Below are 25,498 nucleotides of genomic sequence, written 5' to 3'. Positions count from 1 at the left end.
TTAGACACATAATAATGTGATATTTGATGGTTTAAGCAAGAAGATGACAGCAGAATACATGAATCCTGGGAAAGCAATCAAAATCTGGACAACATAACTCGGGTAAAGATAATTTAGACTGACATGAAGTGTTCAGACACTTAAAACTTAAGAGCTTAAATCTATTCTGTGTGTGCATGCAATGAAAAGCTTCCCTCCCTGTCATTCATCCTTGTGAGCCTCCTCATCCGAAACTTTTTATTAGGGTGTTGTTGATCTTTAGCACGCACTTCCATGAACTGCTCCTCGATCAAATTTAATTTTATAATATTATGCCAAATTCTAAATATGTGCTAAACGGAGTAGAAATGAAGTCATTCTAAGTTGTTGCATCATTCTGGGCAAGATAATGAATGAATTTGTATCAATATCAGACAGTGAAGTTGAAGTCTTCTGCTCAGAGTTACTGATCTTTGAGACACAAATATAGCCACATTTTTTTATTTTTAGCTGCACAGAATCATGATCATTTCAGAAGGTTATTACCAGACAATCCAACAATGCATAAATCTCATTTATTCTTCTTACTTGATACTTAAATGCAGTATAAAATGTATTTTCTTAGTGCATGATGTAAATGATGGATATATGTAAAGTCAATGGGCATGGCCGCATGGGATGATACACGATGTTTCCCTCTACTAAGCAACAGAGGCTGAATAAAGTACTGAGGTGAAAGCACGACTTACCAAAGAATGAATATCAGGTAGCCAGCATAACCGTAAATATGTTGCTCTGCACAAAAATAAATTATTTCATAAGTGACAATAAACACACATAATGTTTTATGATAGTGCATGTATAATTATGGGTCATATTGTCAACTAAATCTCAATATGTTTCATCATTTTAAAACTAAAATGATCATTTGGCAAAAAAAAATTAATTAGATCAAGGATCTATCTAGGTGAGGTATCCTAATATTTTAACTACAATGTAGAAATAACGTCTATATACTATATAGGATCCGACTCAAAGCTGTATATGCTAAAAATGATACAGAGAACTAATCATTTTTAGCCTATATGATTATAATTTTCATTTTATCTTGGAGTGAACCAAATTTGGTTCTCATTTGAACCTACACTACAAATAAGCGCTCAGAAAACTAACTCTACGATAGTACCTAGATATGTTATCTTTATATTTGAACATGATATCTCCCTCTAATATTATGTATGAGGTCTGCATATGTTATCTGATTATTAGTTTTTTGTCACAATCCAAAAACAATTTGCAGACTAATCCCTTCTCAAAAAGCTCATATTATGAGTTAAGTTCCTGCTCAGATAAGCACAACCAAATTGCCATTATCATGAATTTAGGGCATGTCATCACCAAGCTTAGTTGCAGCAGCTATGAACAGCAAATTTTGTCAAGATAAGATTGCAAGTTGCTGTGCAGAAAATGGCTACACTCTATCGGATAGCATAAAATTAAAATGCATATTGCAATTACAACACTAAAAACCTACCATTGTAAATTGGCTTGCATATTATGTCACTGGTCAGTGGTGTCACCTATACTGAAAAAATATTTTTACTATTTATGGGTCATCTACTTCTACTTGACAAAATAATTTAATTATAATTAAAATGCATAAACAAACTTAACCCAGGCTTGTCAAGCCTGATCAGATTCAACGACCAAGTATTGTATTCAAACAACTTTAAACACAGGTGCCTATATATAAGTTGGGGATATAGTACTGACTTATGTATAGGACTACTAAGGTGACTGTATAAATAATATGTTACCCTGTATTGGAACCATACATGTAGCCATGAAAGCTCATAAAAATGCTATAAGACTGGAGGAGACTAAACTAATTTAACCTTTGACAAATAATGAAAATTGTCTTTAGCGCAGGTGCCTATATATAAGTTAGCGTTGAACTCTTTGTGATTTTTGTACTATTTTTTGGATGATGTCAAGCTGAAATCTATATGAAGAATCAATTTAATTTAATATACATAAACATTTAAATACACTAAGAAGGCTGAACTGAAGTAAACAATCAAATTTATGTAATTGCATGATAAAAGATGCAATGTACACCACTATCCAATTGTTCACCAGCTGTGGCAGGTGTAGCCGCAGCCAGTGATTGTTTATGAGGCGAAACTGGAACTGAAAAGTTGCAAGTACGACATATAATTTAAATCTTGTAGTCTTAAGAAGTTCCATAATCAAACATGTTTCTTAGAAAAGAACATCCTCCTACGTGAAATTAGAATTTCAGAAAGCCAGGATCATAAACTAAATGAACAGGTTACCTGAATAAAAAATTCCATATTGCTAGCTGAAGACAGTGCTGGGAGAAGGTATCCAGAGTCTCCAATAGCGAAAGAAGTTTTATGTACTCCAAACTCCCTTACAGTTGTTGATAGCACCTCTGGCTCTGCCTTTGCTCTCAAACATACAATAAAGTCTTCAGACATGTCCTTGAAAACAAATAACATTAGACATCATTACATTAAGATGTGGAAGCTGCAGGGAATTCCTTTGCCATTATTCGGAGCAAAGATATATGTGGCCATGGACTATGAAAAAATATGTTGTGGAAACTAAAGAAAAGTCATAGCAAAAAGGGACCTTCTGAGATGGTGCAAAACAGCAGATTTCAATATCATCGTTGGTTACTCTGATCTTATGCTTGGCATCCTGTTTTATCACTTCTGAGATTCATTAGATATCACATTGATTAACAACAGTATCCCAGAATAGTTTCATCAGCTACTAAGTGAGCCCTGAAGTTAAGATTGGAGAATTTTTTATTTAGAATATTATACTTACAATATTCTACAAACTAAAGATGAAATTGCTAATTAATATTACAACTATTAAACATACCAGTGTAAGGTTAATTTAGCCAGCTTTGCTAACTCTGTAGTAAAACTTTTGTCATAGAGGACAAAAGTAAACCTTACTTCCAAATCTTTGATAATTCAATTGCGCAGTAAGGACCAGGATCACGAAGCATCTCATAAGCTTTTGTAACAAATAGCTTCTATCCATCTTCTGCTTATCCTCAATTTAGGTACCCTGACTCGCAATCCTCAACATAAATGAGAGATGCCATTAGGCCATTATGTGTCCACACCTTAGACTCAACCACATTAACTGGAAAAGTAGATGTTACACCAAAATCCAAAATACTGTAAAGGTAAATTAAGTCTATCAGTTCCAGTGAGGTCAAACAATCAACACACTCATTTGGTGTCAACAAATAATACACTATAAAAAGATACTACACCAGGCATACAAATGACTCAACTAAACATAAATCTTTATTAATTATAATTTAAATATTGAGTTGCATTAGTTTTGAGTGATACTGTTGTGCTTATACATGGCTAATTAGTTGACTGAATAAATTTCTGATGAAGTGTTCTCAACACATTGGCCGAAACTAATCTCCCTAGCCTGCAAAAAAAAGAAAAGAAAGAAAGCCGGTCTCCTGCAGATGGACGGGGCTCTCTGAATTGCATAGTTAACGTCTAAACTATTCATTCTACTTGTAAGAAACAATAAACTTCTTGCTTCATATACCTATGAAACACAGACCAATATCTTCAGTGAATATAATATAACCTGAATCCTGTGATTCGCCAGATAGAGGATCTAACGAAATAATGGGCACAGTAGTAGAAGTAGCCGTTTTCTTGAAACATGTATTTAATTGAAAAAAATTTACATACAAACACCTTATAGGAGGAATCTGAAGTTTAGAACAACATACAGATTACCATGAAGGTATGTTCACCATCACGCGTCGAAGGAGAATTAGGTCCCAAAGATATGCGCTTACAGCCTGTTTGTATATAAAATAGATATCAAAATCTCTCCAATATTCAAACAAAAACACACCAAAAGAAATCAGATATAATTCACACCTTTCTTGTCCATGGAATGATGGAGCTATTAGATTTATAAGTTATGATTTGATCAGTGATGAAAAAATTGAAATCACTCCGAAGGAACTCTGTAAACAGAAAAAAAAATGAAAGAGAAGTTTGTTACAATAATCATGGCGCTTGAAACTGGTAAATTAAGGAAGAGGGGCTGCTAAACAAATTTGAGATTACAGTTGTCCGTTCCATAAAATTTCCGTATTGCACCCACAAATAATCTTCGCTGGTAAATTACAGAATATATTAACATGAAGAGGAAAAATAAAACCAGAAATCCACTACAATGGATGCAGTATAGTATAAACTTAATTTAGACCTGACTCTTGATGACATTACATTACATTACCTTGTTGCAGAAACTCTATCTCCTGTGTGTTTTAGTAAACATCAGTACATTAGTATAGTATTAGTGATGGATCTCCACAGATGACCACAATGTACTTCTAGTTTCACTACAAAACCCCAAATAGTAGCACTTTATTCAGTAATTAATATTTGTAAAGAACAAGATACCTAGTTAGATTGCGGGGGTCATACGTGTCATAGACTGTATCATAATGTCCATTTAGAGAATCAACCAACTCCAGGTCCCCTGTCAATATATTCCACCTGCAGAAATTCTTAGTCATATAAATAAAAGTAGTATATAAGTATATGTAATAAGGACTAACATACTCGTATCTCTGTTCTCGATCAAGGTTTAAAACCACTTCAAAACCAGAATCTATATTTGGACATAAAGAGTGACTTCAGGTGCTAATATAAAACTAAAAACTGCAACATTCAATTCGAAAATTGATTTGAAAAGAGAATTATGACTTGCTTTATTCTATTTATACTTGAATTGTTAACATGGCAAGAATAACTATTGTTATAAGGTAAGAATTAGGAGCTTAGTTGAGCACTTTCAGAGACGTAAAAAACAGTATGAAATGGAGAATAACTTACAGTGATGGGGGCGAATAACGTGCCAAGAATCAAAGAGATGGTGCTGATCCAGGATTTTCGAAAGATAAAACCATATAGAGAGACGGCATCGACTGGCCATTTTCCAACTTGTATCTGCAACATTTAGGTGGAGACCTGATAACATTAAAATCATCAGTGAAGAGTACTTGATAGCTTCATTTAAGCAAAACAGAGAAACATATTAAATAGATACTTGCTAATAAAGGTTGATGCATTTGCAGGAAAAGGACTACCAAAGTTGGTATTATGACATGACATACTAATGTGAGCTAATGGTATCCCATCATTTCAAAAAACACCCAAATAGCAGTGGCAATACCAAGACCTCTATATACAATTTTCCCCATCTGTATTCGCTGTCCCCTTCCCTTTACGTGCAGCGGCAGCAACCGCCGCGAATATCCAAATTTTAATGCCTAAAACGCCATATATAGTTCGAACGCCGCCTCCAATTCCCAATCAACCCCACAGCTCCAACTCCGTATACAAACACCAATCAAAACGCGCACACACCATCGACACCCAAACTACAGTATACAATACATACACACGCAACTCAGCCACCGCTCAACTAAATCACCACCACACATAACTTCACCTTGAATTACAGATGAATTAATCTCATAAAAATCGATTGGATGTGTGAAAAACCCTAGCCTTTCCTTGCCCCAAATCGCATAGGAGAGATTCTTTAAAAAATAAAATAAAAATAGGAGACGTAAAATAGGAGACGTATTGTTAGCAGTAGTCCAAGGATGACAAAAAGGTAGGACGAAAAAAGTACGACGAAACCAAAAAACGTGAAGGAAAAGTAGGATTACAAAATATATCCATGTTGGCTTTTTATAATATAGTATAGTATAGATGTGAAAATGTTTTTTCCCGATCTTGTTTTTTATTCCTACTTTTTTTTTTTGAAAATGAGGGATTATATTAATTCAAAGCAGCTTCATACAAGAGAGTCTCCAACACAGAATGTGGAGGAGAATAAAAATCATTAAAGCAATTGACCTCATATGGAACCCTAGCTAGCATATGGGCTACGTTGTTGGCCTGCTTTCTAACAAACGAGATGCTAATGTCCTGCCGAGTGCTAAGAAGAGAGCAGCATTCACGCAACACATTTCCTACTTCCAGCAAGTTTTCCGAGTGCTTGTTAATGGCCTGTACAGTAAGCATTGAATCAGTCTCAATAATCACATTCTGGATGTTCAGTTCATACACCCATATTAATGCTTCCAACACACCTACTGCTTCTGCCTCAAAGACTGAGATCTCACCCTGCTTTCGAAGATTTCGCGCTAAACAGGATCGACCTTGATGATTTTTCCTTCTTGGATCGACAACCAAGCGATATTTCGAATATATATATACAAAAATTTCATTCTTTATTTTTTTTCTTTAGAATAAAATTTTGATATTTGAATTTTTATATATAAAAAAAAATCTTAAAAATAAGTTACTCCCTCCGTCCCACCAAGATCATTACGTTACTTTTTAGCACGCATTTTAAGGCTCTTATAAAGTTTACTTACATTTTATATTTATTTTTAAAAGAATTTCTGAAAAAAAAATTGACGTTTAAACTTTTATTCAAAAAAAGAAAATTTTAAAAAAACATTATCAAACTATCATTTATAAGAGCCTAAAAATACGTGCGTAAACATAAACATTTTGGTGGGACGGAAGGAGTAGAGAACTACTCCCTCCGTCCCAATTTATCTGTCTTGTTTGACTTTTTGTGGTCAAATTGACCAAATTTTGACCGTCAATTACTAATTATTCTTATATGATCTTGAAAATCGAAAAATTACATTTTAAAGTAGAATAGACATAGATTCTAGTGATATATTTTTTATAATTTTTTCTAATCATTTTGTATATGTAAATTGCAGTCAAAGTTTGGTCAATTTGACCATAAAAAGTCAAACAATACAGATAAATTGGGACGGAGGGAGTATGTTTATAATAATCTTAAAATACGTGTAAGGAGGTAAAGAAAAAGAAGGTAAGGAAATGAGAGGCATCGAGTGAGTACGAGAGAGACGGCACTTGGAAAAGGAATTTGAATTGCTCTTTACATTTGCAGTCCCAGAGTACCCTAGCCCCTAGGAGGGCCCATCCTTTTGTATTTGTCAGAAACTTTAGTTTTGGATTTCACAGGAGTAGTAGTTTTAGGCAACTGTGACTATTTTCATTTTGCGGACCTCACCATTAATCAGTCAAATCTTTGTGATTGAATTCACAGGAATGAAACCCTAATAACATCTACTCTATGATTTGAATCAGTAGTATGTAATCACGTGAATATATATATATATATATATATATATATATATATATATATATATATAGCTTTATATAAATAAAAATAAACGTAAGTTTTGGTTTTAAATGGTTAGTTAAGAAGAGAGGCAAATGCGGGATTTTTCGGTAATTATTTTCGATTAAATGTTATAAAGTGTTTCCTATTGAAAATATTTTTGAAATCCAATTAATAATTTATATATTTTCCTAAACTTATATAATTAGGTAAGGTCTTTATATACAATTATAATTTTGTCGGTATCAAATCTCATCCCTATCAATATGTTAACTAGATTCATCACATTTATATATTAAAAGACCGTGAAGTCTATATATTAAAAGAACATACATTACACAAGTTACATGGCATAAAGAAAAAAATGTATAGTTTTACTGAACTTTGTTAACGTTGTGTAGGTTGGTAATAGTATATATCTTACACAAAAATCAGACGCAACGATTATTAATTGATTATATTTGATAATTTTTAGATATTCTTAGCTCTCATAATAAGGCTAGAGTTCTATATTAATTAATTTAAATATTTTGTTAGTTTTATAAATTTTTGATTAAAATTACCAATAATATATAAGAAAAATATAAAATAATAAAGAAGATCGTAAAAAATGTTGTCATTCCAGGTAATAGTTTGAGGTCATCTTCATGTCATGTTTCTCATGTCAAAGTTAGCAGTATTACCCTTATTAGCTCTCATGAGCTCTTACTTAGGTCTGGGTAGATACAGTATATCAGAGAAGAGGAAGACCGTGATCAGTACGAGCAAAAATTAACAAAACAAGTAGAAATGGCTGCCAAGTATGTTGCTAGGGTTTTATCAAGCACTAACACCACTACTCTCCTCCGCAGAACACCATCTTCATTTCTCCGTCCAACCACCGCCTTACGCAACGCTCCGACGGCGGGGGGAGCACGAGGTTTGTCCTCCGGTGGTAATTTGATGAAAGGGTTGTTGGATCACGGGGCGGACGGGAAACACTGGATAATATGGGTGAAGGAGCCTGAGGGTAATCCAACTAGAGATGAGATTATCAAAAATTATGTCAACATTCTTGCTCGTGCTCTTGGAAGGTACTCGTCTTTTTTCGATTCCATCATTGCTTTTTCTGATTATATGTTTAGCTGGCTTTGATTTTTACCATATATGGATAGCCCTAGTTAGAAAAAGTCAGAATTGGTTTGGTACAAATTTTGTTAAAGTGTGATATAGGAACAATGTATTAGCATGATGTACAAGACCAAGTCTGAGGTGTATATATATATACAAGTATGATGAAAAGGACCAAATTTTGTTAAACTGTCATGTAGTGTAATTTTATATATTTTGTTAAATTGTAAATGGCTTTTTGGGCTCTTCTTTTTAATATATGTACATTGCTAAGCTTGAACATCATTTTTGGGCAACTGCAAGATGATATTTCTAATAATATGATTAAAATTTTGGGTTTACTATAAAAGCAGGGAGTAAATACTGATTCATCATAGGTAACAGAAATACAAATACGGTTTAAAGGGTCCAGGGTGTTGTTCTTCAATGCTCGTCTTAGTTGTCACAATGATTAATTGCTGGTTTTGTTTTGTTGTCAAGTCTCAGACTCACAATTAAGTTCCATTAACCCCTTTAAGACAGATTTTTGTTGAAACAAATACAACCAATATAACTCTTCTACTTGGATCAATGAGTTTATCACTCTCTTTTCAGTCCCTTCGGTTTCCACTAATTTTTTCTCAGCATATTAGTGATCTGTCTACTCTTAGAGAATCTCCTAGACGGTGTGTCTGATTTTTCATTATATTACTGGTATACATGTAGTTTATATGATCGTACAAGGTCCATCTTTATACTGTAGTTTATGGTTGTTGAAAAGAAGTATACTCCTACTTGCTCGTGTATACTCATAGTTGAATAATTATAATTGTGTCGTGTTTTGCAGCGAGGAAGAGGCCAGAATGAAAATATATTCTGTATCAACCAGGCATTATTATGCGATTGGAGCCCTTATTGATGAAGAAATTTGTTCCAAGCTGAGAGGTATGTGTTCTTCTTAGGTTTTCTTTCTTTCTTTGCGGAACTTCTGTCTCTCATTAATTTTCTTGTCCCAGATATGCCGCAGGTTCTGTCTATCAATGAGGACACTTACATGGATCTCGAGAAGAGGGATTATGGGGGTATGAATCTGTTAATTTTGATTCTTTAAACACTTAAGGTATGATGAGTAGCCTTATCAACAACTTTACAGGTACTTGATTCTCTTAATAACCGAGATCGTTACTCAATTCATGTCCTCTTTCTCTTTATTACAATTATGATGAGTAAAACAAGAAGACTACAATCCTATAATATATATGTAATCTTTGTATTCAGTTTATGTTTAGGAGATGTTGACTCATCATTTCATCATTTGAACTTCGTTTCATCATGCATAATTTAATAACTGTGTGTTCTTGTTCCTAAATACAAATATATGAATATGAAATAGTATAATAATTCTTACACAACATTAGGACTTCAATGTAACACATAATACTTATTTCAAACTGATAAAACTAGACCGCCACTCTTTTTGTGGTCAGCTGTCATACACTTCATATTTTTTTATGGTTTTGTTCGGCTAGTTAAAGTAATTAACCCTGATTTGAATTAATTGAAAGGATTAATCCAACCTCAATATAAGCCCTTTTGTAAAACATTCTTCATTATGGACCAATTTTTTAAGATGCAAGGAGCAGACTACTTCATATCCCAGGGCAGAGACCGTCATAACTAGAGATGATTTTGTGCTCTATCGTTCTACCTGTACCTCCTTGGGAATTCGGGATGCTTCCTCCAAAAACAACTCCATAACACTATGGTAGCTAGGAATAGTTTTGCTACCTACTCTTTGAGTGTGAGACAAATTGCAATAAAGAATATCTATGAGTCTACGACTAAGATTATAAAGTTCAGTGCAGTGAGTATCAAGAAAGCATCTACTGTCTAGAGTCTAAGAGGGCTCACCTCTGACGAGCTTATCATAATTTCCCCTTATTTCTAGTAGTAAATGAAGCAAATAAGAAAAACAACTAACATTTTGACATTGCATATAGATCAGTGTTCAATGTTTGTACAAGTTTGTTATGAGGTATATTCCCATATCATGGGAGTTGAAACAAATCGGAAAATGGGTTAGCCTTGATAAAGTTAATATCTTTATCCTGATCCGCTTTATTTTATTTTTCTATGGCAGGGGAACCATTTATTGATGGGCGGCCAGTACCTTATGATCGAAAGTATCATGCCGCCTATTGGGCTATGCAAGAAGGGATGGTGAGCTCACCCACAAACATGGATGACCATAAAGATGCTGAGATTCGAGCCACCAATTCCACAAGCCAAGACAAGGAAGCAGATTATAAGTTGTCCATTCCAAGAGCTTGGTTTTCCCGCGTAAGGGTGTGGTGGAACGGTCCAAGCCCGTGATGATTACAAATTACGGACAGTGTTAAGTTTCAGACGGTTAGCTGCTACTGTCTTTATTAAATGATATTATGATGATAATTAAGAGTTTTATTCGAAACAGTTGGAATGATTAGGATTTTCCCTGAGTGAACACCAGGTGTGTTTTGGTATTGAACTATATGTAATCCTGTTAAATGGATCTAGGTTGATATTTCTGATCCTGCATTTCTCAAATTGTGCTTCTGTTAAGAGGTTATCACTTAATTGTATGAGCTGTGTCTTCACTAGTGCTTAAAGAAGGTAGATCTCACGCAACTTTATATAGTTCATGACTGAGTATTACTTGTTGGCACATCATCCTTAATTCTTTACAAGTTTTAAGTGAAGATCGTATAGTGCTGGAGAAAGGAACCATGCCATGCAGCGACGATTTACATGAAGGACTCCGACTACCTAAAAACATGAAGGCTGGTTCACTGGCCAGGTTTTTAGCGGAGGATGGAGTAGCCAACAGGACCAGACCAGTAATTTTTCAGATGGCCTTTCGGCAGATGTACATTTTATTAATTAGTGAAACCCCATTGGAATCATAACATATATCTATTAGACTTCTAAATAATTAAAATTAGAAATGAAAAAATTATTAAAGATAAAAAACCTACCAGCCAACTTATATTTATTGTTGCTAAACATTTTTCATCATTTACGAAATCATAAACAATATAATAATTTTATTAAAATTTCATCTTCAAAATAATGCATATTATAACATATAATTTGTTTAGGAAAAACAATCAAAATTTAAAATATGATGATAGCAAGTTTTACTTTTAAACAACAATTCACAACAATTCCACCTCTACGCGGGACTATTGTAGTACAGAATGTGTCAACGTGTGCAAAAGAGAACTGGATGCTTACTTCAACGGAAATAAAATAAAAACTTAGATAAGTATATTAAAACGGTTTTTCTATGGTGTGCCCATGGGCACATGCTAAGCGCGGAAAATTTTGTGCTTAGATCATTTTGATTGGCTCCTCTCTCTTGATAATGGTGGACCCCCTGCAAATACACCAACCACACCAATCAAAATCTCCCAAATCCAAAAATTTCCGCGCTTAGCATGTGCCCATAGGCACACACTAGACAAACCGATATTAAAATGATCATAATAATTAATTCTTGCAAACATATCATTCCTCATGTTTGCAGTTTGAGGAGTCGCCCGCCACTTCTCCTTCTCCGCTCTTCATCGTTCATCCCCTCAACTGATTAATCATCTTTTTATTTATTTATCAGTGTTATCAATAAAACCAAGATCTAATTTTTTTGGGTGAGTTGTTGTTGAGTACCTTTTCATCAAGGCTGTGCCCATCTTTTTGGAATGTTTGTGTTTGTTTTGATGTTTATGTGTGTCTTATTATGGGTCTCGGTAACGTTTTTAAGAAAGAGTTACATGATATTTTGGGTAATTCGCATGGTTTGTATCAAACATGGCATGGTGGTGAATATAGTAAGAGCTTACCTTTCACGACATAAAATTGTTCATATTTTGGGATCATTTGTTGATCCAATATCAATTGATGTAACTGATAATTTTGAATATTAGGCTATAGATGCTGCTTATATGAATGTCGATTGCGATGCTACTATGTTCACAACTGATGTAGATTGTTCGAAATTTGATTGTAATACTTTTTGGTTTAAAGAATTCAAATATTCTATTTGTTAAGCGATCTGAAAATAAAGCGGCTATATGTTTAGCTCGTTTTTTTGTTTCTTAATCAGGTTGTATTTGACAGTTCGAGGGTTTGTCTCGGCTGGGTTTCAGTTATTTATTAAATTCTTTGCTTTTCGTCAAAAAAAAAGATCATAAACATACTTTCCGGTCTCAATTTACATGTCCATTTTGTTTTTTGAGGTGTCTTGACTAACTTTTGACAAATTATTAAAAAATATTTATGTATTATTTTAGTAAATAGAAAGTTACATATTAAAATAGGCTAGATTCACTTTTCAATGGAATTTTTAAAAAAATAATTCAACTATATAATATATATAAATTTCAGTCAAATTATAGTCAATTTGACGCGTCAAAAGTCAAAAGAGGCATGTATATTGAGACGGAGGAAGTAATAAAATAAAATAATATATAAAATTTAAAAAATCATATAAATTCGTGTTCAACGGTCATAGTCCAGTATTACTTGAAAAATAGGAATAATGTTATGGGAAATGTTATTTCCAGAGCTGTTTTTTAATTTCCAGAGCTGAAAAGTCTTGAAAAGACGAAATTACCTCTTCATATTGTTTTTTTTCTTTTGCTATTGTATATGCACGGGGCAGTTTTGTCTTTTCAAGTTTTGTTTGCTCTGGAAATTAAAAATTAGCTCTGGATTTAACATTTCTCTACATACATAAATTTATGAACGGTGTAAGTATGTTTAAATTCTCCAATATTTGATATTTAAATTTAGTTCAAGTTGACATTAGCAGAGCTGCACTATAATATATTAATATGTCAATATATATATATTACTCCCTTACTTTTTGGTCTTTAAAATATGATTTTATAATATTTTTTATTTTTATTTTCTGAATAAAAATTTGAAAATTATAATTTTATTAAAAAAACATAGTGGACGATCCATGATCCATTCATGCGTGCAAACAGTTAACTCAATGGGACGAGTACTACAAAAGAAATGAAAAGATAAGAAAATGAGAATCACGATAAGGGTAGCCAAACAAGCCTTAAAGAAGTATATTTGTTGGCCTCCACTCTCTGAAGAACAACACAGTAGCGGCAAACAAGAAAGAGTGAAAGGACGACGCTTTGTTATCTGGGTACTTTGTTTCTTCGTACAATCTTTCTAAAGCTCTCTCATTTCTTTAATATTTGCAAATGGGTTATTGTAATTTTGTAAAAGTCCCTAAAAATGTTGTGAAGATAGGGCTCTCTAAGATATTGGGTTAATTTGAATTTTGTGATTGACTGGGTTTAGATTGAGGTTTAAGTACAGATAGAACTGAAAATGTTGTGACTTTCTTAATTTAGTTGACAACTAGATTAGATATTCTTCTAGCTGAGATGCCATTTCTATTAAGACCCCTGAATTTCGAGAAATTCTTTAAAGTTTCGGAATGTCTGGAAAATCTTGGTCTTTTTTTTAAGTTTGGTTCAACTTATATGTGGATGTTGAATTCACTTAGGAATCTTAAAATGTAAGTTTATTGTTTTACTGATGTTGTTCAGAAGGTTTATAGATTCCTGAAATAAGTACTAGTTTAGTGGTTTTCGAAATGTTGCGTTAGCTCTACAGGTAGAAGTCAAGAATGGGTATTAGTTATTATAATTCTACTTCTGAATGTGTGGTTCAGTTACTTAATCATTAGCTTATGTTTGATTGTGACTGTATATGGTCAATTGATCCTATTTTGATTACAGCTAAGAATGTCATTTTGTTTGTGTTGCAGATAATTTGGCCGTGGCGTACTAGTAAAGCATGAAAATAGCTACCTGTGTTGGCATTACACTACCGAGCTTTTTGCTTGTAAATTGCGAGTTGTCTACTCGTACAATATGTAAACCCCATTTAGCTTCTGCATCAACTCAATGGATTTCAAGCAATTGTAGAAAAAGAATTGAACTACTGAGGAAATTACAGTGCTCAGTCACTGTTAGATCTTATGCGTCAACATCTGTGGATTCATCTTTGTCCAAGTCAGATGCAATTCTTTCGGGCCGGAAGCAAGGTAAATCTTCATCCTTGTATACCCATCCTAGCTTGTTAGATATGAAGAATGACAGAATAGAGAATCGTGCCCGGGTTTATGAATTCTTACGGGGAATTGGAATATCTCCTGACGAGCTTGATGGGTTAGAGCTTCCTGTGACAGCTGAGGTTATGCGGGAACGTGTGGACTTTCTTCACAAACTGGGTCTTACTATAGAGGACATAAACAATTACCCTCTTGTTCTAGGGTGCAGTGTAAAGAAAAACATGATTCCTGTGCTTGATTACCTTGGCAAATTGGGTGTTAGAAAATCTACATTTACAGAATTTTTGCGACGGTACCCCCAAGTCTTGCATGCTAGTGTTGTAGTTGACCTTGCACCAGTCGTGACATATCTTCAAGGAATGGACATCAAGCCAAATGATATACCTCTTGTGCTAGAGAAGTATCCTGAAGTATTAGGATTCAAGCTTGAGGGGACAATGAGCACATCTGTGGCTTATTTGGTTGGCATTGGGGTTGCAAGAAGAGAAATAGGTGGGGTTTTGACTCGATATCCAGAGATATTGGGAATGCGAGTAGGTCGTGTGATAAAACCTTTTGTGGACTATCTGGAATGTCTAGGAATACCGAGATTGGCTGTAGCAAGATTGATTGAGAAGAGCCCTCAGATTCTTGGATTTGGATTGGAAGAAAGGATTAAACCAAATGTCAAGTCACTTATAGAATATGAAGTTAGGGAAACATCCCTTCCTTCTGTGATTGCACAATATCCTGAAATGCTTGGCATTGATCTGCCACCAAAGCTTCTACATCAGAGAACATTTCTTAATACCTTGATTGACTTGAGACCTGCAGAATTTGGAAGAGTGGTGGAGAAGATGCCACAGATAATTAGCCTGAGTAGTACACCTATTGTGAAGCATGTGGAATTTCTCAAGGAATGTGGATTCTCCCTGGAACAAGTGAAGAAAATGGTTGTTGGGTGTCCTCAGTTACTTGCTTTAAATATAGACATTATGAAACTCAATTTTAATTACTTTCAGAGCAAAATGGGAAGAGTCTTGGATGACTTGGTTACCTTCCCTGCTTTCTTTACCTATGGTCTTGAGTCCACTATAAAACCAAGACACAAAGTGGTTGCAAAGAGGGGATTAAAGTGCTCTCTCGCATGGCTCCTTAATTGTTCTGATGAAAAGTTTGATGAAAAAATGAGCTATGACACTATTGGTATGGAGGAGATGGACATGGATTCTTCATTTGACATGAATTCTCTGATGCAGCCCAGAAGTGATGACTCAGCTTCTGACTTTGATGAAGACAGTGGCGACGATGAATATGTATAGAATGGTTGGTGGCGAAGTCTACTGCCTAATTATTGGTTTTTTGAGTATGGAGCCTTATAAAAAGGTAATTTACAAAGCATTGTACCTCCTGTTTTGCTATAATCTCAGAAACTCTTGTTTTGGCAATTGGCATGTAGGTTTACTTTGTCACGGTTATGTTTCCGTCACCAGATATTCCTAATTACTGAAATAACACCTTAACAAATGAAGAGTAAGAATATACTGGTCCTGCAAGTTGAGAGTGTTCTGTATCAACAAAAGAATGCTCGTCAGAGTTGTTTGGTTTGTCAAGTAAAAATGCCCTGTTGAAACTATTTATTTGTCTGTGCAAATGAATTCTGTCAGGGATGCTTTTGATATAGGCACTAATGTCTATTTAATATTTTATGCTTTTCTAATCGATATCAATAGATTTTAATATCCCTTTTCCGTAATCTTCAGGATGCCATAGATGGAGATCATAAGCTTGGTTATCAGATGCCACCAATCATTGAGGTAGATTGTCTCGAGTAGCAGGACTCTTGCTTTGCAACAATCCTTGATCAGTGTTACTTGTTGGCAGCTGCCTATCATGTGATTCTAATGGACTGGACTGGGCTGTGATGCTCGTCTCCCTTAGTTATATCCATGTCTGGATTGTAACCAGTGCTATGTACTCAACACCTATGTATGTATATACAGGAACTAGAATAGATGTCAGCAATTTTGATACTGTTATTTTTCTATGTTTATGCTAAGAGAGAAGAAATATCTTGTATTGCAGAAATGAAAATGTACAAAAGAACAGAGTAAAAGTAATGGCTACACTATGCTGGCTATATACACAGGTCTAACTAACTAGGCACTAGCTTGGAGGGAAAGTCTGTTATGCTTAGCTGTCATCTGAACTACCCACTACTGTGTGTACAGCTGTATTTTCTATACTACCAATAGCCTCCCTCAAGTTGGAATGTGAAGACTGCCGAGGGTCGAACATTCCCAACTTGGAAGATAAATATTGCAGCTGAGGAGAAGGAACTGTCTTGGTAAAAATGTCTGCTAATTGATGCTTGGTAGGAAGATAAGTAAGCTGAATAAGCCCTTCAAGCACCTTGTCACGAGTAAAATGACAGTCGACTTCTATGTGTTTCGTGCGTTCATGAAACACTGGATTCTTGGCAATATGTATTGCTGACTGATTATCACAATGTAGAGTAACAGGACACAAGTTGGTAACACCAAGTTCCTGAAGGAGCCGCACAACCCAGGTTACCTCAGAAGCAGCAGATGCCATGGCCCTATACTCTGCTTCTGAGCTGGATTTAGACACTGTAGATTGCTTCTTTGATTTCCAAACAATAGGAGAATTGCCAAACATTAACACATAGCCTGTAACTGATCTACGAGAGTCAGGACATGCTGCCCAATCAGAGTCAGAATATGCTTATAAAGTGAGGTTATCTGCACCTTGTAATAAAATTCCTTGTCCAGCAGTATTCTTTACATAGCTAAGTGTGTGTAGAAGTGCCTCATAATGAGTAGTATTAGGAGCATGCATAAACTGACTTAGAAGTTGTATTGTATAACTCAGATCAGGTCGTGTATTTATCAAAAAATTTAGCTTACCAAGTAGTGACCTATACATTTCAGGATCAGATAAAGGTGGACTGCCAGAGCTACTTAACTTGAGATGCAGAGGGAGAGGTGTAACAGCTCTGGTAGGTAATGTGTCAGGACAATACTCAAGTAATTCCTTGGTAAACTTCTTTTGACTAACAACAACACCTTCAGGTAGATAAGATATCTCCATTCCAAGGAAATAATGCAAGACTCCCAAGTCTTTAATACTGAAAACAGTGTCCAAACGTTGCTTCATGAGCTGGATATGTGCAGAATTGCTACCAGTGATGATAATATCATCTACATATACAGCCATGATTGTAATGTGGGGACCATCTCTGTGAATGAACAAACTATAGTCATTTTTTGACTGTGTAAATCCATTGTCTACCAATTCTACTGCTAGCTTAGCTGACCATTGTCTAGATGCCTGCTTTAGGCCATACAGTGACTTCTTTAGTCTGCATACTTTGTTGAGAGGGTTATCAAAACCTGGAGGAGGATACATGTATACTTCTTCATTTAGATCACCATGTAAGAAAGCATTATTCACATCTAGTTGGTGAATAGTCCATTTCCTGCTAGCAGCTAAAGCAATAATAGACCTTACAGTGCTCATCTTAACTACAGGAGAAAAAGTCTCAAGATAATCCACACCAAACTTCTGTGTAAATCCTTTAGCTACCAAACGTGCTTTACATCTTTCTAATGTGCCATCTGCATTAAGTTTGACTTTAAAAACCCATCTGCATCCAATAGGTTTTTTTCCAGCTGGTAAATCAACTAACTCCCATGTCTGATTTGCCTCAAGTGCCTTTAGCTCTTTATTCATAGCCTCAATCCACAAAGGATGTGTAGCAGCCTCTTCATAACATGAAGGTTCAGTAATAACAGACTGAGAAGCAAGCAGACTAATACAGGACTCAGGAAGACATGTACTGGGAACAATATTGCACCAATGATTTGGAAGTGGTGAGGAAGACTTAGCCAGTTGACAATGGTAATCATTTAGGTATGATGGTGGTTGTCTACTAGATGTGAGCTGTTATCTGGTGAATTATCTGGTGTATTAACTGGTGTGTGGTTTTGTGGAGATGATTCATGTGAATCATGTGAATGTCTGACTTCACCAGTCTGAACATCAGTAACTGGTGGTGCAGGAGTATCAGGATCAACAGTTGGAGCTGTAATTTTAGGTAAGAAGATCTCATTGAGAAAATCTGACACACCAGATTGGGTGGAGGAAATCACATGAAATGGAAAAACTGATTCATAAAACACTACATTTCTGGAAACTGAAACATAATGGTGTTTTAGATCATAAACTCTGTATCCCTTCTGGGAAGATGAATATCCCAAGAAAACATGAGCTTCTGCTCTAGGATGAAATTTTCCTTTATTGACATCAAGAGTAGAAACATAACAAAGGCAACCAAAGGTTTTAAGATGTTCAAGTGGGGGAGATGTGTTGTAAAGTTTGGAATAAGGTGTCTGATAATCAATGGACTTCAATGGCATTCTATTTATCAAATAAGCAGCACACATAACAGATTCTCCCCAGAATTTATCAGGCAATTTGGCTTGTAAAAACACAGCTCTAGCAGTTTCTAGTAAGTGTCTGTGCTTTCTCTCCACAACACCATTCTGTTGTGGAGTGTAAGCACAGCTTGTCTGGTGTTGTATTCCTTTGGATTGGAATAACAGTTTAGAACCACCCTCACAGAATTCTTTAGCATTATCACTTCTGATACACAACACACTTTTCTTGAATTGTGTGTTAACATATTCAATAAAATTTGCCAGAATAGCAGGTACTTCAGATTTAAACTTGAGTAAATGTATCCAGGTAAATCTAGTAAAATCATCAACTATAGTCAAGAACTGATTACAGCCAGAAGTACTTTTAGTCTTATACGGGCCCCACAGATCAATATGAAGTAACTGGAAAGCAGATACAGACTTAATATGACTAGAAGTAAAAGGTTTCTTGGTCTGTTTAGCAACATGACATATCTGACATATAGTTGAACTTTGGCATTCACTAATAGGCAAACCTGGCAGTAAAATCTTCATCTGAGGAAAAGGCAAGTGTCCCATCCTGAGATGCCACATCTTAATCTCTTGAACAGCACCAAAACAAGAAGCCTGCAGTGTAGCTTTAGATTGTACTTGTGAAGTATGAGATGGTACACTGTACGGTCCATTGAGCAAGTTACCAAGTAGAATCCGAGGCCTGTTCTGAGAAAGGCCCTGAATATAACAATGATCATTAGTAAAACTAATGCTGCAATTCAGATCTGTACAAAGTCTTTTGACATATAACAGTTTGAATTTGAAGTCAGGCACATGTAAGACATTCTTTAGGCTGATGTCATTGTTTAGTTGTACCGTTCCTACATGAGTAACTTTGGCCTTTGTTCCATCTGGAATAATAATGAAATTATCCTTTTCTTTAGAAGGCTCATACCAATCAAAACAATCAAGATTAGGGCAGATATGGTGAGTTGCTCCACTATCTATTAGCCAGTCATGACTACCAGAGGATAAAAGACATATACCTGCTAGTAGTGCATGTTTATCATCATCCTCATTTGCATCAGGAACATTCTTTGACTGGTGAAAATAAGCCATCATCTAATTGTATTGTTCTGGAGACATGTTTGTACCAGTGTCATTGCCAGTCTGTACATTATCAGCATCAGTCTGTTGTGCAAGAGCAGCAACCTTCTTCTCTTGCTGTTTAGCCTGAAATCCTGGAGGAAAACCATGGATCTTGAAACACCTTTCCACACTGTGACTAGGAATCTTGCAGTGAGTGCAGTAGTAGCTTGGTTTGTTTGGCTTCTTGGCATTAGGATTGTTATTGTTAGGCCAGTTGCCCCTGTTTCCAGTAGGAGCTCCATTGAACCTGCCTTGATTATTAAACTTCCTTTTGTCCGCATAGAAAGCCATAGCCTCAGTCTGATTAGTCACATTAGAGATTTCCTTATGCCTCTCTTCTTGAGCAAACAACCTATAGGTCTGAGCAATATTTGGAAGTGGCTGCATCATGAAAACATTTCCCCTTACTGTAGCAAATGAGTCTGATAACTTCATCATGAATTGAAGAACCTTTTGTTCTTGTTGCTTCTGAAACAATCGCTGAGTTATGTTGCAGGTACATTTTTGGCAAGTGCACACAGGTAGGGGACTAACATCAGCAAGACCATCCCAGAGAGTCTTGATTTTGGTAAAGAACGCTGAGACAGTATCACTTCCTTGAGTGATTTCAGACAATTGTTGTTCTAGAACATAAGTTTGTGCCGCAGAGGCATATCCATAACGTTCTTCCAGTTCATTCCAGATTTCAGATGCTGTCTTCATAAACAAGACACTTTTGGCAATTGTCTCATCAAGATTGAAGATGAGCCATGAAATGACCAGATCATTACAGCGTTCCCAGTGTTTATACTCATTCGATGCAGCATCAGGTGCAGAAATAGTACCATTGACAAATCCAAGCTTATTCTTGGCAGAGAGTGTGAGCATCATTGATCGTTTCCAGTTATGAAAACCAGTACCGCTGAATTTGACAGAAACAAGTTGCGTAGTAGACGCATCAGAAGGATGAATGTAATATACACTCGACGGATCTTGATTCGGTTGGAGAGTCATGATTGTAACAGTTAGGGTTTGGACAAATAGCTAGGGTTTGTGTAGCACAGAAATCGTATCAATCAGATGAAATGAACACATATTATGTAGAATCAATTCGCACAAAGCAACAATGGCGAGAACTAACAGGTACGAAATGGAATTGACAAACAGAGAATGTAACTATGTACAAAACTTATCACGAAAATCTAAGAACGAACTGTAGATCGAAAGAGGAACACCTGATGTGCGAGAAAAAACGAGTGAAAATCTCGAAGATCAAGTAATATCCGCCATGGAACCTTCAGCAAGCTCTGATACCATGTTATTTTTCTATGTTTATGCTAAGAGAGAAGAAATATCTTGTATTGCAGAAATGAAAATGTACAAAAGAACAGAGTAAAAGTAATGGCTACACTATGCTGGCTATATATACAGGTCTAACTAACTAGGCACTAGCTTGGAGGGAAAGTCTGTTATGCTTAGCTGTCATCTGAACTACCCACTACTGTATGTACAGCTGTATTTTCTATACTACCAATAGATACTATTGGTGTTGAGTTGTAAACTGAATTACTGGAACCTGTCCGTGGTGATTATTGTATGCAGGTCATGAGTGAATAGAGAATCTACTTCTTACATATTTCTGAATTCTGACAATTTTATAAAAATGTGAACCAGACCGGACCTGTATTGTGAAGAACTCTAACCAGAACTAATAATTCAGCTAGGTCTGATTTGGTTTCCGGTTTTGAACAGAAGATGATCACTCTTACCTAAGAGGGCATCAGAATTCAGACCCGCTCCCACTGCACAAATCACAAACCTGCATAGTCCCATTTGAAGAACTATGGACCACGAGTCCATGACCAATCATGTACGCCCAGAGCCAGAAAGGACTAACATAAACATGGTCTTGCGTTGATCCAAAGGGTCACGGGGTTCGAACTTCACTCGCGTTGATCCAAAGGGTCACGGGCTTCGAACTTCACTCGTTCCCAGGTGCTCATTCGAATTGAGGAGACAGTCGGAAGATTTCACCAAAAGACACCGGTTCAAACCGTGTGTGTCGCAGGGAGTTCCCACCCACCAGGTCTTATCACTCGGTTAATCTGATTTACATACTTGTATTTGTTATGGAGTTAATCAGCAGGTTAGGCAGGATAGGGTGACCTGTTGATCCAAAGGGTCAGAGGATTCGAACCTCACTCGTTCCTAGATGCTCACCCGAGTTGAAGAGACAATTAGAAGATTTCACCAAAAGATATCGGGTTCAAACCGTGTGTATCGCAGGGAGTTCCCACCCACCACCAAGTCTTGAAGAAACAATTGGAAGATTTCCCCAAACGATATCGGGCCGTGTGTATCGCAGGGAGTTCCCACCCACCACCAGGTCTTATCACTCGGTTAATTCGATTTACATACTTTATTTGCTATGGAGCTAATGAGCATGTTCCTGGACAAAATCCTAGGCATATAGGGTGACCTTTCACCGGAAAAACTAATTACAAAGTGAGTATAATCGGTAAGCAGCATACTTGCAATGAATTGGAAAATTGGTATATTCAATCAAAACATTTTTTGGGTCCAGGTAACTTTTTCTTTACCCCTACAATATACAAATTTTAGCGGCTAAACAAACTTTCCACCATCAAATATAATTATGTAACAGCAAGCCACCAGACGTGAAAATTCAATTACTGCAATAGGATAAATCCTTGCAACTCATCTTCTTTTTCTCTAATCAGATTCTTCTTTTCGCCTGAACTATTGTCAGGCCTATACTCAAAATCTGCTGCACATGCCGAGATTTGTCACTTTCACGGCATTTACTAAACTGATTCGACGGAAGAATGTGAACAAGACATGTTTGAAAGGAGGAGATCATTTCTCTGTTTTCTGTAGCCACCCCATCTGCAAAATACAAATTGTATATATCATGTACCCGATAACATATTAGAAATACTAAGCTGCAAATTTGAAATGTTAAACTTACTTTCCATGCATACATCCCAAAGAAGGCTACAGTATCTGCAGACCACACAACTGCAAAAGACTTCAAGAAAAATGGGATTGCAACATTTAGTAGAGGGACGAGAAGGAAGAGATAATTGAGGGCTTCTTTCTCATTCTTTGAGCAATCCCGGGCTCGAAGGGAAGGAATAGCTGCAATAGTGACACAAAAGCTTGATAAATGAAACAAATACACACAATTATACTTCTAGTAATTTTATGTGTTCAGATTCTTTCTCCCTCCTGTATACTTAGATATGTGTTGAATCCTTGTTCTCCCTCCTGTATACTTAGATAATATTATATTCCATTTGATGAAACATGTACAAAGTATTATCTTTAAAAGATTAGGAAATTTGTGACTTTATTAAATAGAAGCATAGAGCAGATTGCATGTCAAATGGAGCAGAACTTACTAAACATCCAGATGGACCACATCCCCATTAGTCTCCATATGTCCGGTTCATTTGATGGAAACAGGAGATTGAATGAGAGTGCTCCTCCTAGCAACATTGAAATATAAGCCTGAACCTCGAACACAGTATACAGTGTACTTCCAGGGACGGCAGGATTTTTAGATGCTGTTGAAGCCCTTGGTGCAAAAGTTGCTGCAGTCTTCTGAACAGCCTGTGATGCAAAATAAAGTTGCTTGATTATCCTCATAAAATATTAAACAAAACCACAAAAGTATTACAATGTTGAGATGGCATTTCAATCTATGAAACTCTATTAACTCCTATTAGAGATAGAGATACACATTTTCTGGCTCCCTCTCTTCCTATACTTGATTAAGACCCGAAACTTTTTCAAGCTATTAGAACGATAGCAGGGTACAGTTCCTAATCCCTTTTTTGTCACCAAATCCAATTTCAAGCTTGCAGGTTCCTTGCAAGGTCTCACCAGTCAATTACTCGCCACGCTTCATTCAACCTATTAAATCGGATAACTCAAACCATACATTCACAGATTACATCAATCAGTCTATTTGCTTCTCCAAGTATGTGCCCTTTACAAACTGGCTTCATATATCACAACTAATCAATCTATTTAGGCCTCTTTAGGTAGAATCAGGTGCACATGCAAAATGGGCTTTCTCACAACTCATTTATAAACAAATTTCAACTTTTCAGTAAATTTAAAGAAGTAAAAAAAAGGCCACACCTTTTTGAGATCTTTGTCAATTGCTGAAGTTAAAACTTGAGTTGCTCCTTTGCTCTCATCATCTTCTTGAATCTTGCCTCCCCCACTTGCTTCTTTCTTCAACTCCTCAACAGTGTTTGTGTTGAGTTGTTGCTCATTTGAAGATGATGATGATGCATACAGTTTGATTAGTCTTTTGTATCTACACTTGTGAGAATGCAATATAAAACTTGTTTTTGTAATGTTTAAATTCAACAAGTGGGCATTGCAAAGAGTGTGTGAAATTAAGGTGTTCATGGTTTTGAACACTGCTTCTTCACCGCTCCAACCTGGAGGATGAAAAATCCATGAATTATAGATAAGAAATGTATGGCAAAGATAGCAAATAAACGGTGATACTAATCTAACATTGGTATTTTTTTAAAAATCTAAATTTGAATATCAGTGAAGTTATATAGTAACGTTCTTTTCAACATAATCTATATTATCTATTATTGCTTCTTTCTCTATTTTATTTGACATAAATAATTTATTATTGCTTCTTTCTCTATTTTATTTGACATAAATATAGTGAATATAAAAATATTGAACATGCAGCTGATTAAATTAAATTTATTATTATAAATTATTAAAGGAAGAACTATTTTTTTCAAAAATGTCTAAATTGTAAAATTATATTAAAAATACTGTATATTTAAAAATAAATTTTAAATATGGACAATTTTATAAATTTTTAATAAAAAAACCTCATTTCTATTTGGAATATTTGTAAATATACCAACTCTTTATAAATTATTTACAAAATTATTGTCAAGTTGATTTTTTTAATAAAATACAATTTTTTTACAAATTATTTATCAAAATACGACTTGCAACTTCTACGACCTTTGCAACATACGACTGTTGCTTGCAAATGAAATTTCTCATTTACAACTGTTGCAAATAGTGAAGTTGCAAGTTGTGTTTGTTACCGAAACTGTAAATTATATTTTCATTTATAACTGTTTGCAAGTTGCAACTGTTGTAAAACGTTGTTGTAAATGAGGTTGCGAAAGTTGCAAGTCGTATTTTTGTATATAATATATAAAAAATGGTATTTTTAAAAATATTATTTTTAAAAATATTAAAAGGTGACAACAATATTTTTGTAAAAAAATTCAATAGTTATGAAAAAAACCAAATTTCTTTTCGGCGAATATGGTTTAAGCAGGCCAACCAACTCTGGCCTAATTGTAGCGGATGCGGTTCCTCCATTAAAATAATAATAATAATAATAATAATCTTACATTTTAGTCCACTGAGCCCATAAAGTTTACTCCCTCCGTCCTTCTGGGATGTATAC

At 35.3% G+C, this 25,498-nt stretch overlaps 3 protein-coding genes and 1 long non-coding RNA gene across 15 annotated transcripts; 2 read left to right on the top strand and 2 right to left on the bottom strand.

The window, feature by feature from the left end:
• On the bottom strand, positions 1–5,659 carry LOC108222265 (uncharacterized). Of its 12 annotated transcripts, XR_010291771.1 has the most exons (10): positions 5,156–5,659; positions 4,902–5,036; positions 4,491–4,562; positions 4,300–4,405; positions 4,128–4,176; positions 3,936–4,024; positions 2,893–3,853; positions 2,316–2,789; positions 729–774; positions 1–489 (listed from the first exon to the last, which is right to left on the bottom strand). It is a non-coding gene; the product is annotated as an uncharacterized LOC108222265 (long non-coding RNA). The 12 variants fall into 12 exon arrangements; XR_010291774.1 differs by lacking the exons at positions 4,128–4,176; positions 4,300–4,405 and having other exon boundaries at positions 2,316–2,483; positions 2,635–2,789; positions 4,467–4,562; XR_010291770.1 differs by lacking the exon at positions 4,128–4,176 and having other exon boundaries at positions 5,156–5,658.
• Positions 5,660–7,923: 2,264 nt separating this feature from the next.
• On the top strand, positions 7,924–10,945 carry LOC108221953 (multiple organellar RNA editing factor 8, chloroplastic/mitochondrial). The gene is made up of 4 exons (XM_017395824.2): positions 7,924–8,318; positions 9,182–9,279; positions 9,351–9,416; positions 10,475–10,945. Exons 1-4 carry the CDS (start codon positions 8,035–8,037, stop codon positions 10,705–10,707), a joined length of 681 nt encoding a protein of 226 aa, XP_017251313.1. The 5' UTR covers positions 7,924–8,034; the 3' UTR covers positions 10,708–10,945.
• Positions 10,946–13,396: 2,451 nt separating this feature from the next.
• Positions 13,397–16,482, top strand: LOC108219692 (transcription termination factor MTERF4, chloroplastic). The gene is made up of 3 exons (XM_017393191.2): positions 13,397–13,534; positions 14,165–15,835; positions 16,213–16,482. The coding sequence occupies exon 2, from the start codon at positions 14,194–14,196 to the stop codon at positions 15,769–15,771; it is 1,578 nt and encodes a 525-aa protein (XP_017248680.1). The 5' UTR covers positions 13,397–13,534; positions 14,165–14,193; the 3' UTR covers positions 15,772–15,835; positions 16,213–16,482.
• A 6,065-nt stretch (positions 16,483–22,547) lies between these two features.
• LOC108220465 (protein RESISTANCE TO PHYTOPHTHORA 1, chloroplastic) lies at positions 22,548–24,556 on the bottom strand. Its single transcript, XM_017394243.2, has 4 exons — positions 24,178–24,556; positions 23,433–23,643; positions 23,000–23,169; positions 22,548–22,917 (listed from the first exon to the last, which is right to left on the bottom strand). Exons 1-4 carry the CDS (start codon positions 24,451–24,453, stop codon positions 22,888–22,890), a joined length of 687 nt encoding a protein of 228 aa, XP_017249732.1. The 5' UTR covers positions 24,454–24,556; the 3' UTR covers positions 22,548–22,887.
• Positions 24,557–25,498: the final 942 nt, after the last annotated feature.

Source organism: Daucus carota, chromosome 5 (assembly GCF_001625215.2).
Source record: "Daucus carota subsp. sativus chromosome 5, DH1 v3.0, whole genome shotgun sequence".
NCBI lineage: Eukaryota > Viridiplantae > Streptophyta > Magnoliopsida > Apiales > Apiaceae > Daucus > Daucus carota.
The sequence above is the reverse complement of the archived record's forward strand: the minus strand, read 5'-3'. Positions and strand labels throughout refer to the sequence as shown.

What these genes read in the sequence shown, in the direction of transcription:
- LOC108220465 (XM_017394243.2), bottom strand. Translation starts at nt 24,453, where the DNA reads ATGAACACCTTAATTTCACACACTCTTTGCAATGCCCACTTGTTGAAT. An exon ending in GTGGTCCATCTGGATGTTTA is followed by an intron (nt 23,170 to 23,432) that starts GTAAGTTCTGCT and finishes TCACTATTGCAG; the next exon opens with CTATTCCTTCCCTTCGAGCC. An exon ending in TTGGGATGTATGCATGGAAA is followed by an intron (nt 22,918 to 22,999) that starts GTAAGTTTAACA and finishes TGTATTTTGCAG; the next exon opens with ATGGGGTGGCTACAGAAAAC.
- LOC108219692 (XM_017393191.2), top strand. Translation starts at nt 14,194, where the DNA reads ATGAAAATAGCTACCTGTGTTGGCATTACACTACCGAGCTTTTTGCTT.
- LOC108221953 (XM_017395824.2), top strand. Translation starts at nt 8,035, where the DNA reads ATGGCTGCCAAGTATGTTGCTAGGGTTTTATCAAGCACTAACACCACT. An exon ending in CTTGCTCGTGCTCTTGGAAG is followed by an intron (nt 8,319 to 9,181) that starts GTACTCGTCTTT and finishes CGTGTTTTGCAG; the next exon opens with CGAGGAAGAGGCCAGAATGA. An exon ending in CGAGAAGAGGGATTATGGGG is followed by an intron (nt 9,417 to 10,474) that starts GTATGAATCTGT and finishes TTTCTATGGCAG; the next exon opens with GGGAACCATTTATTGATGGG.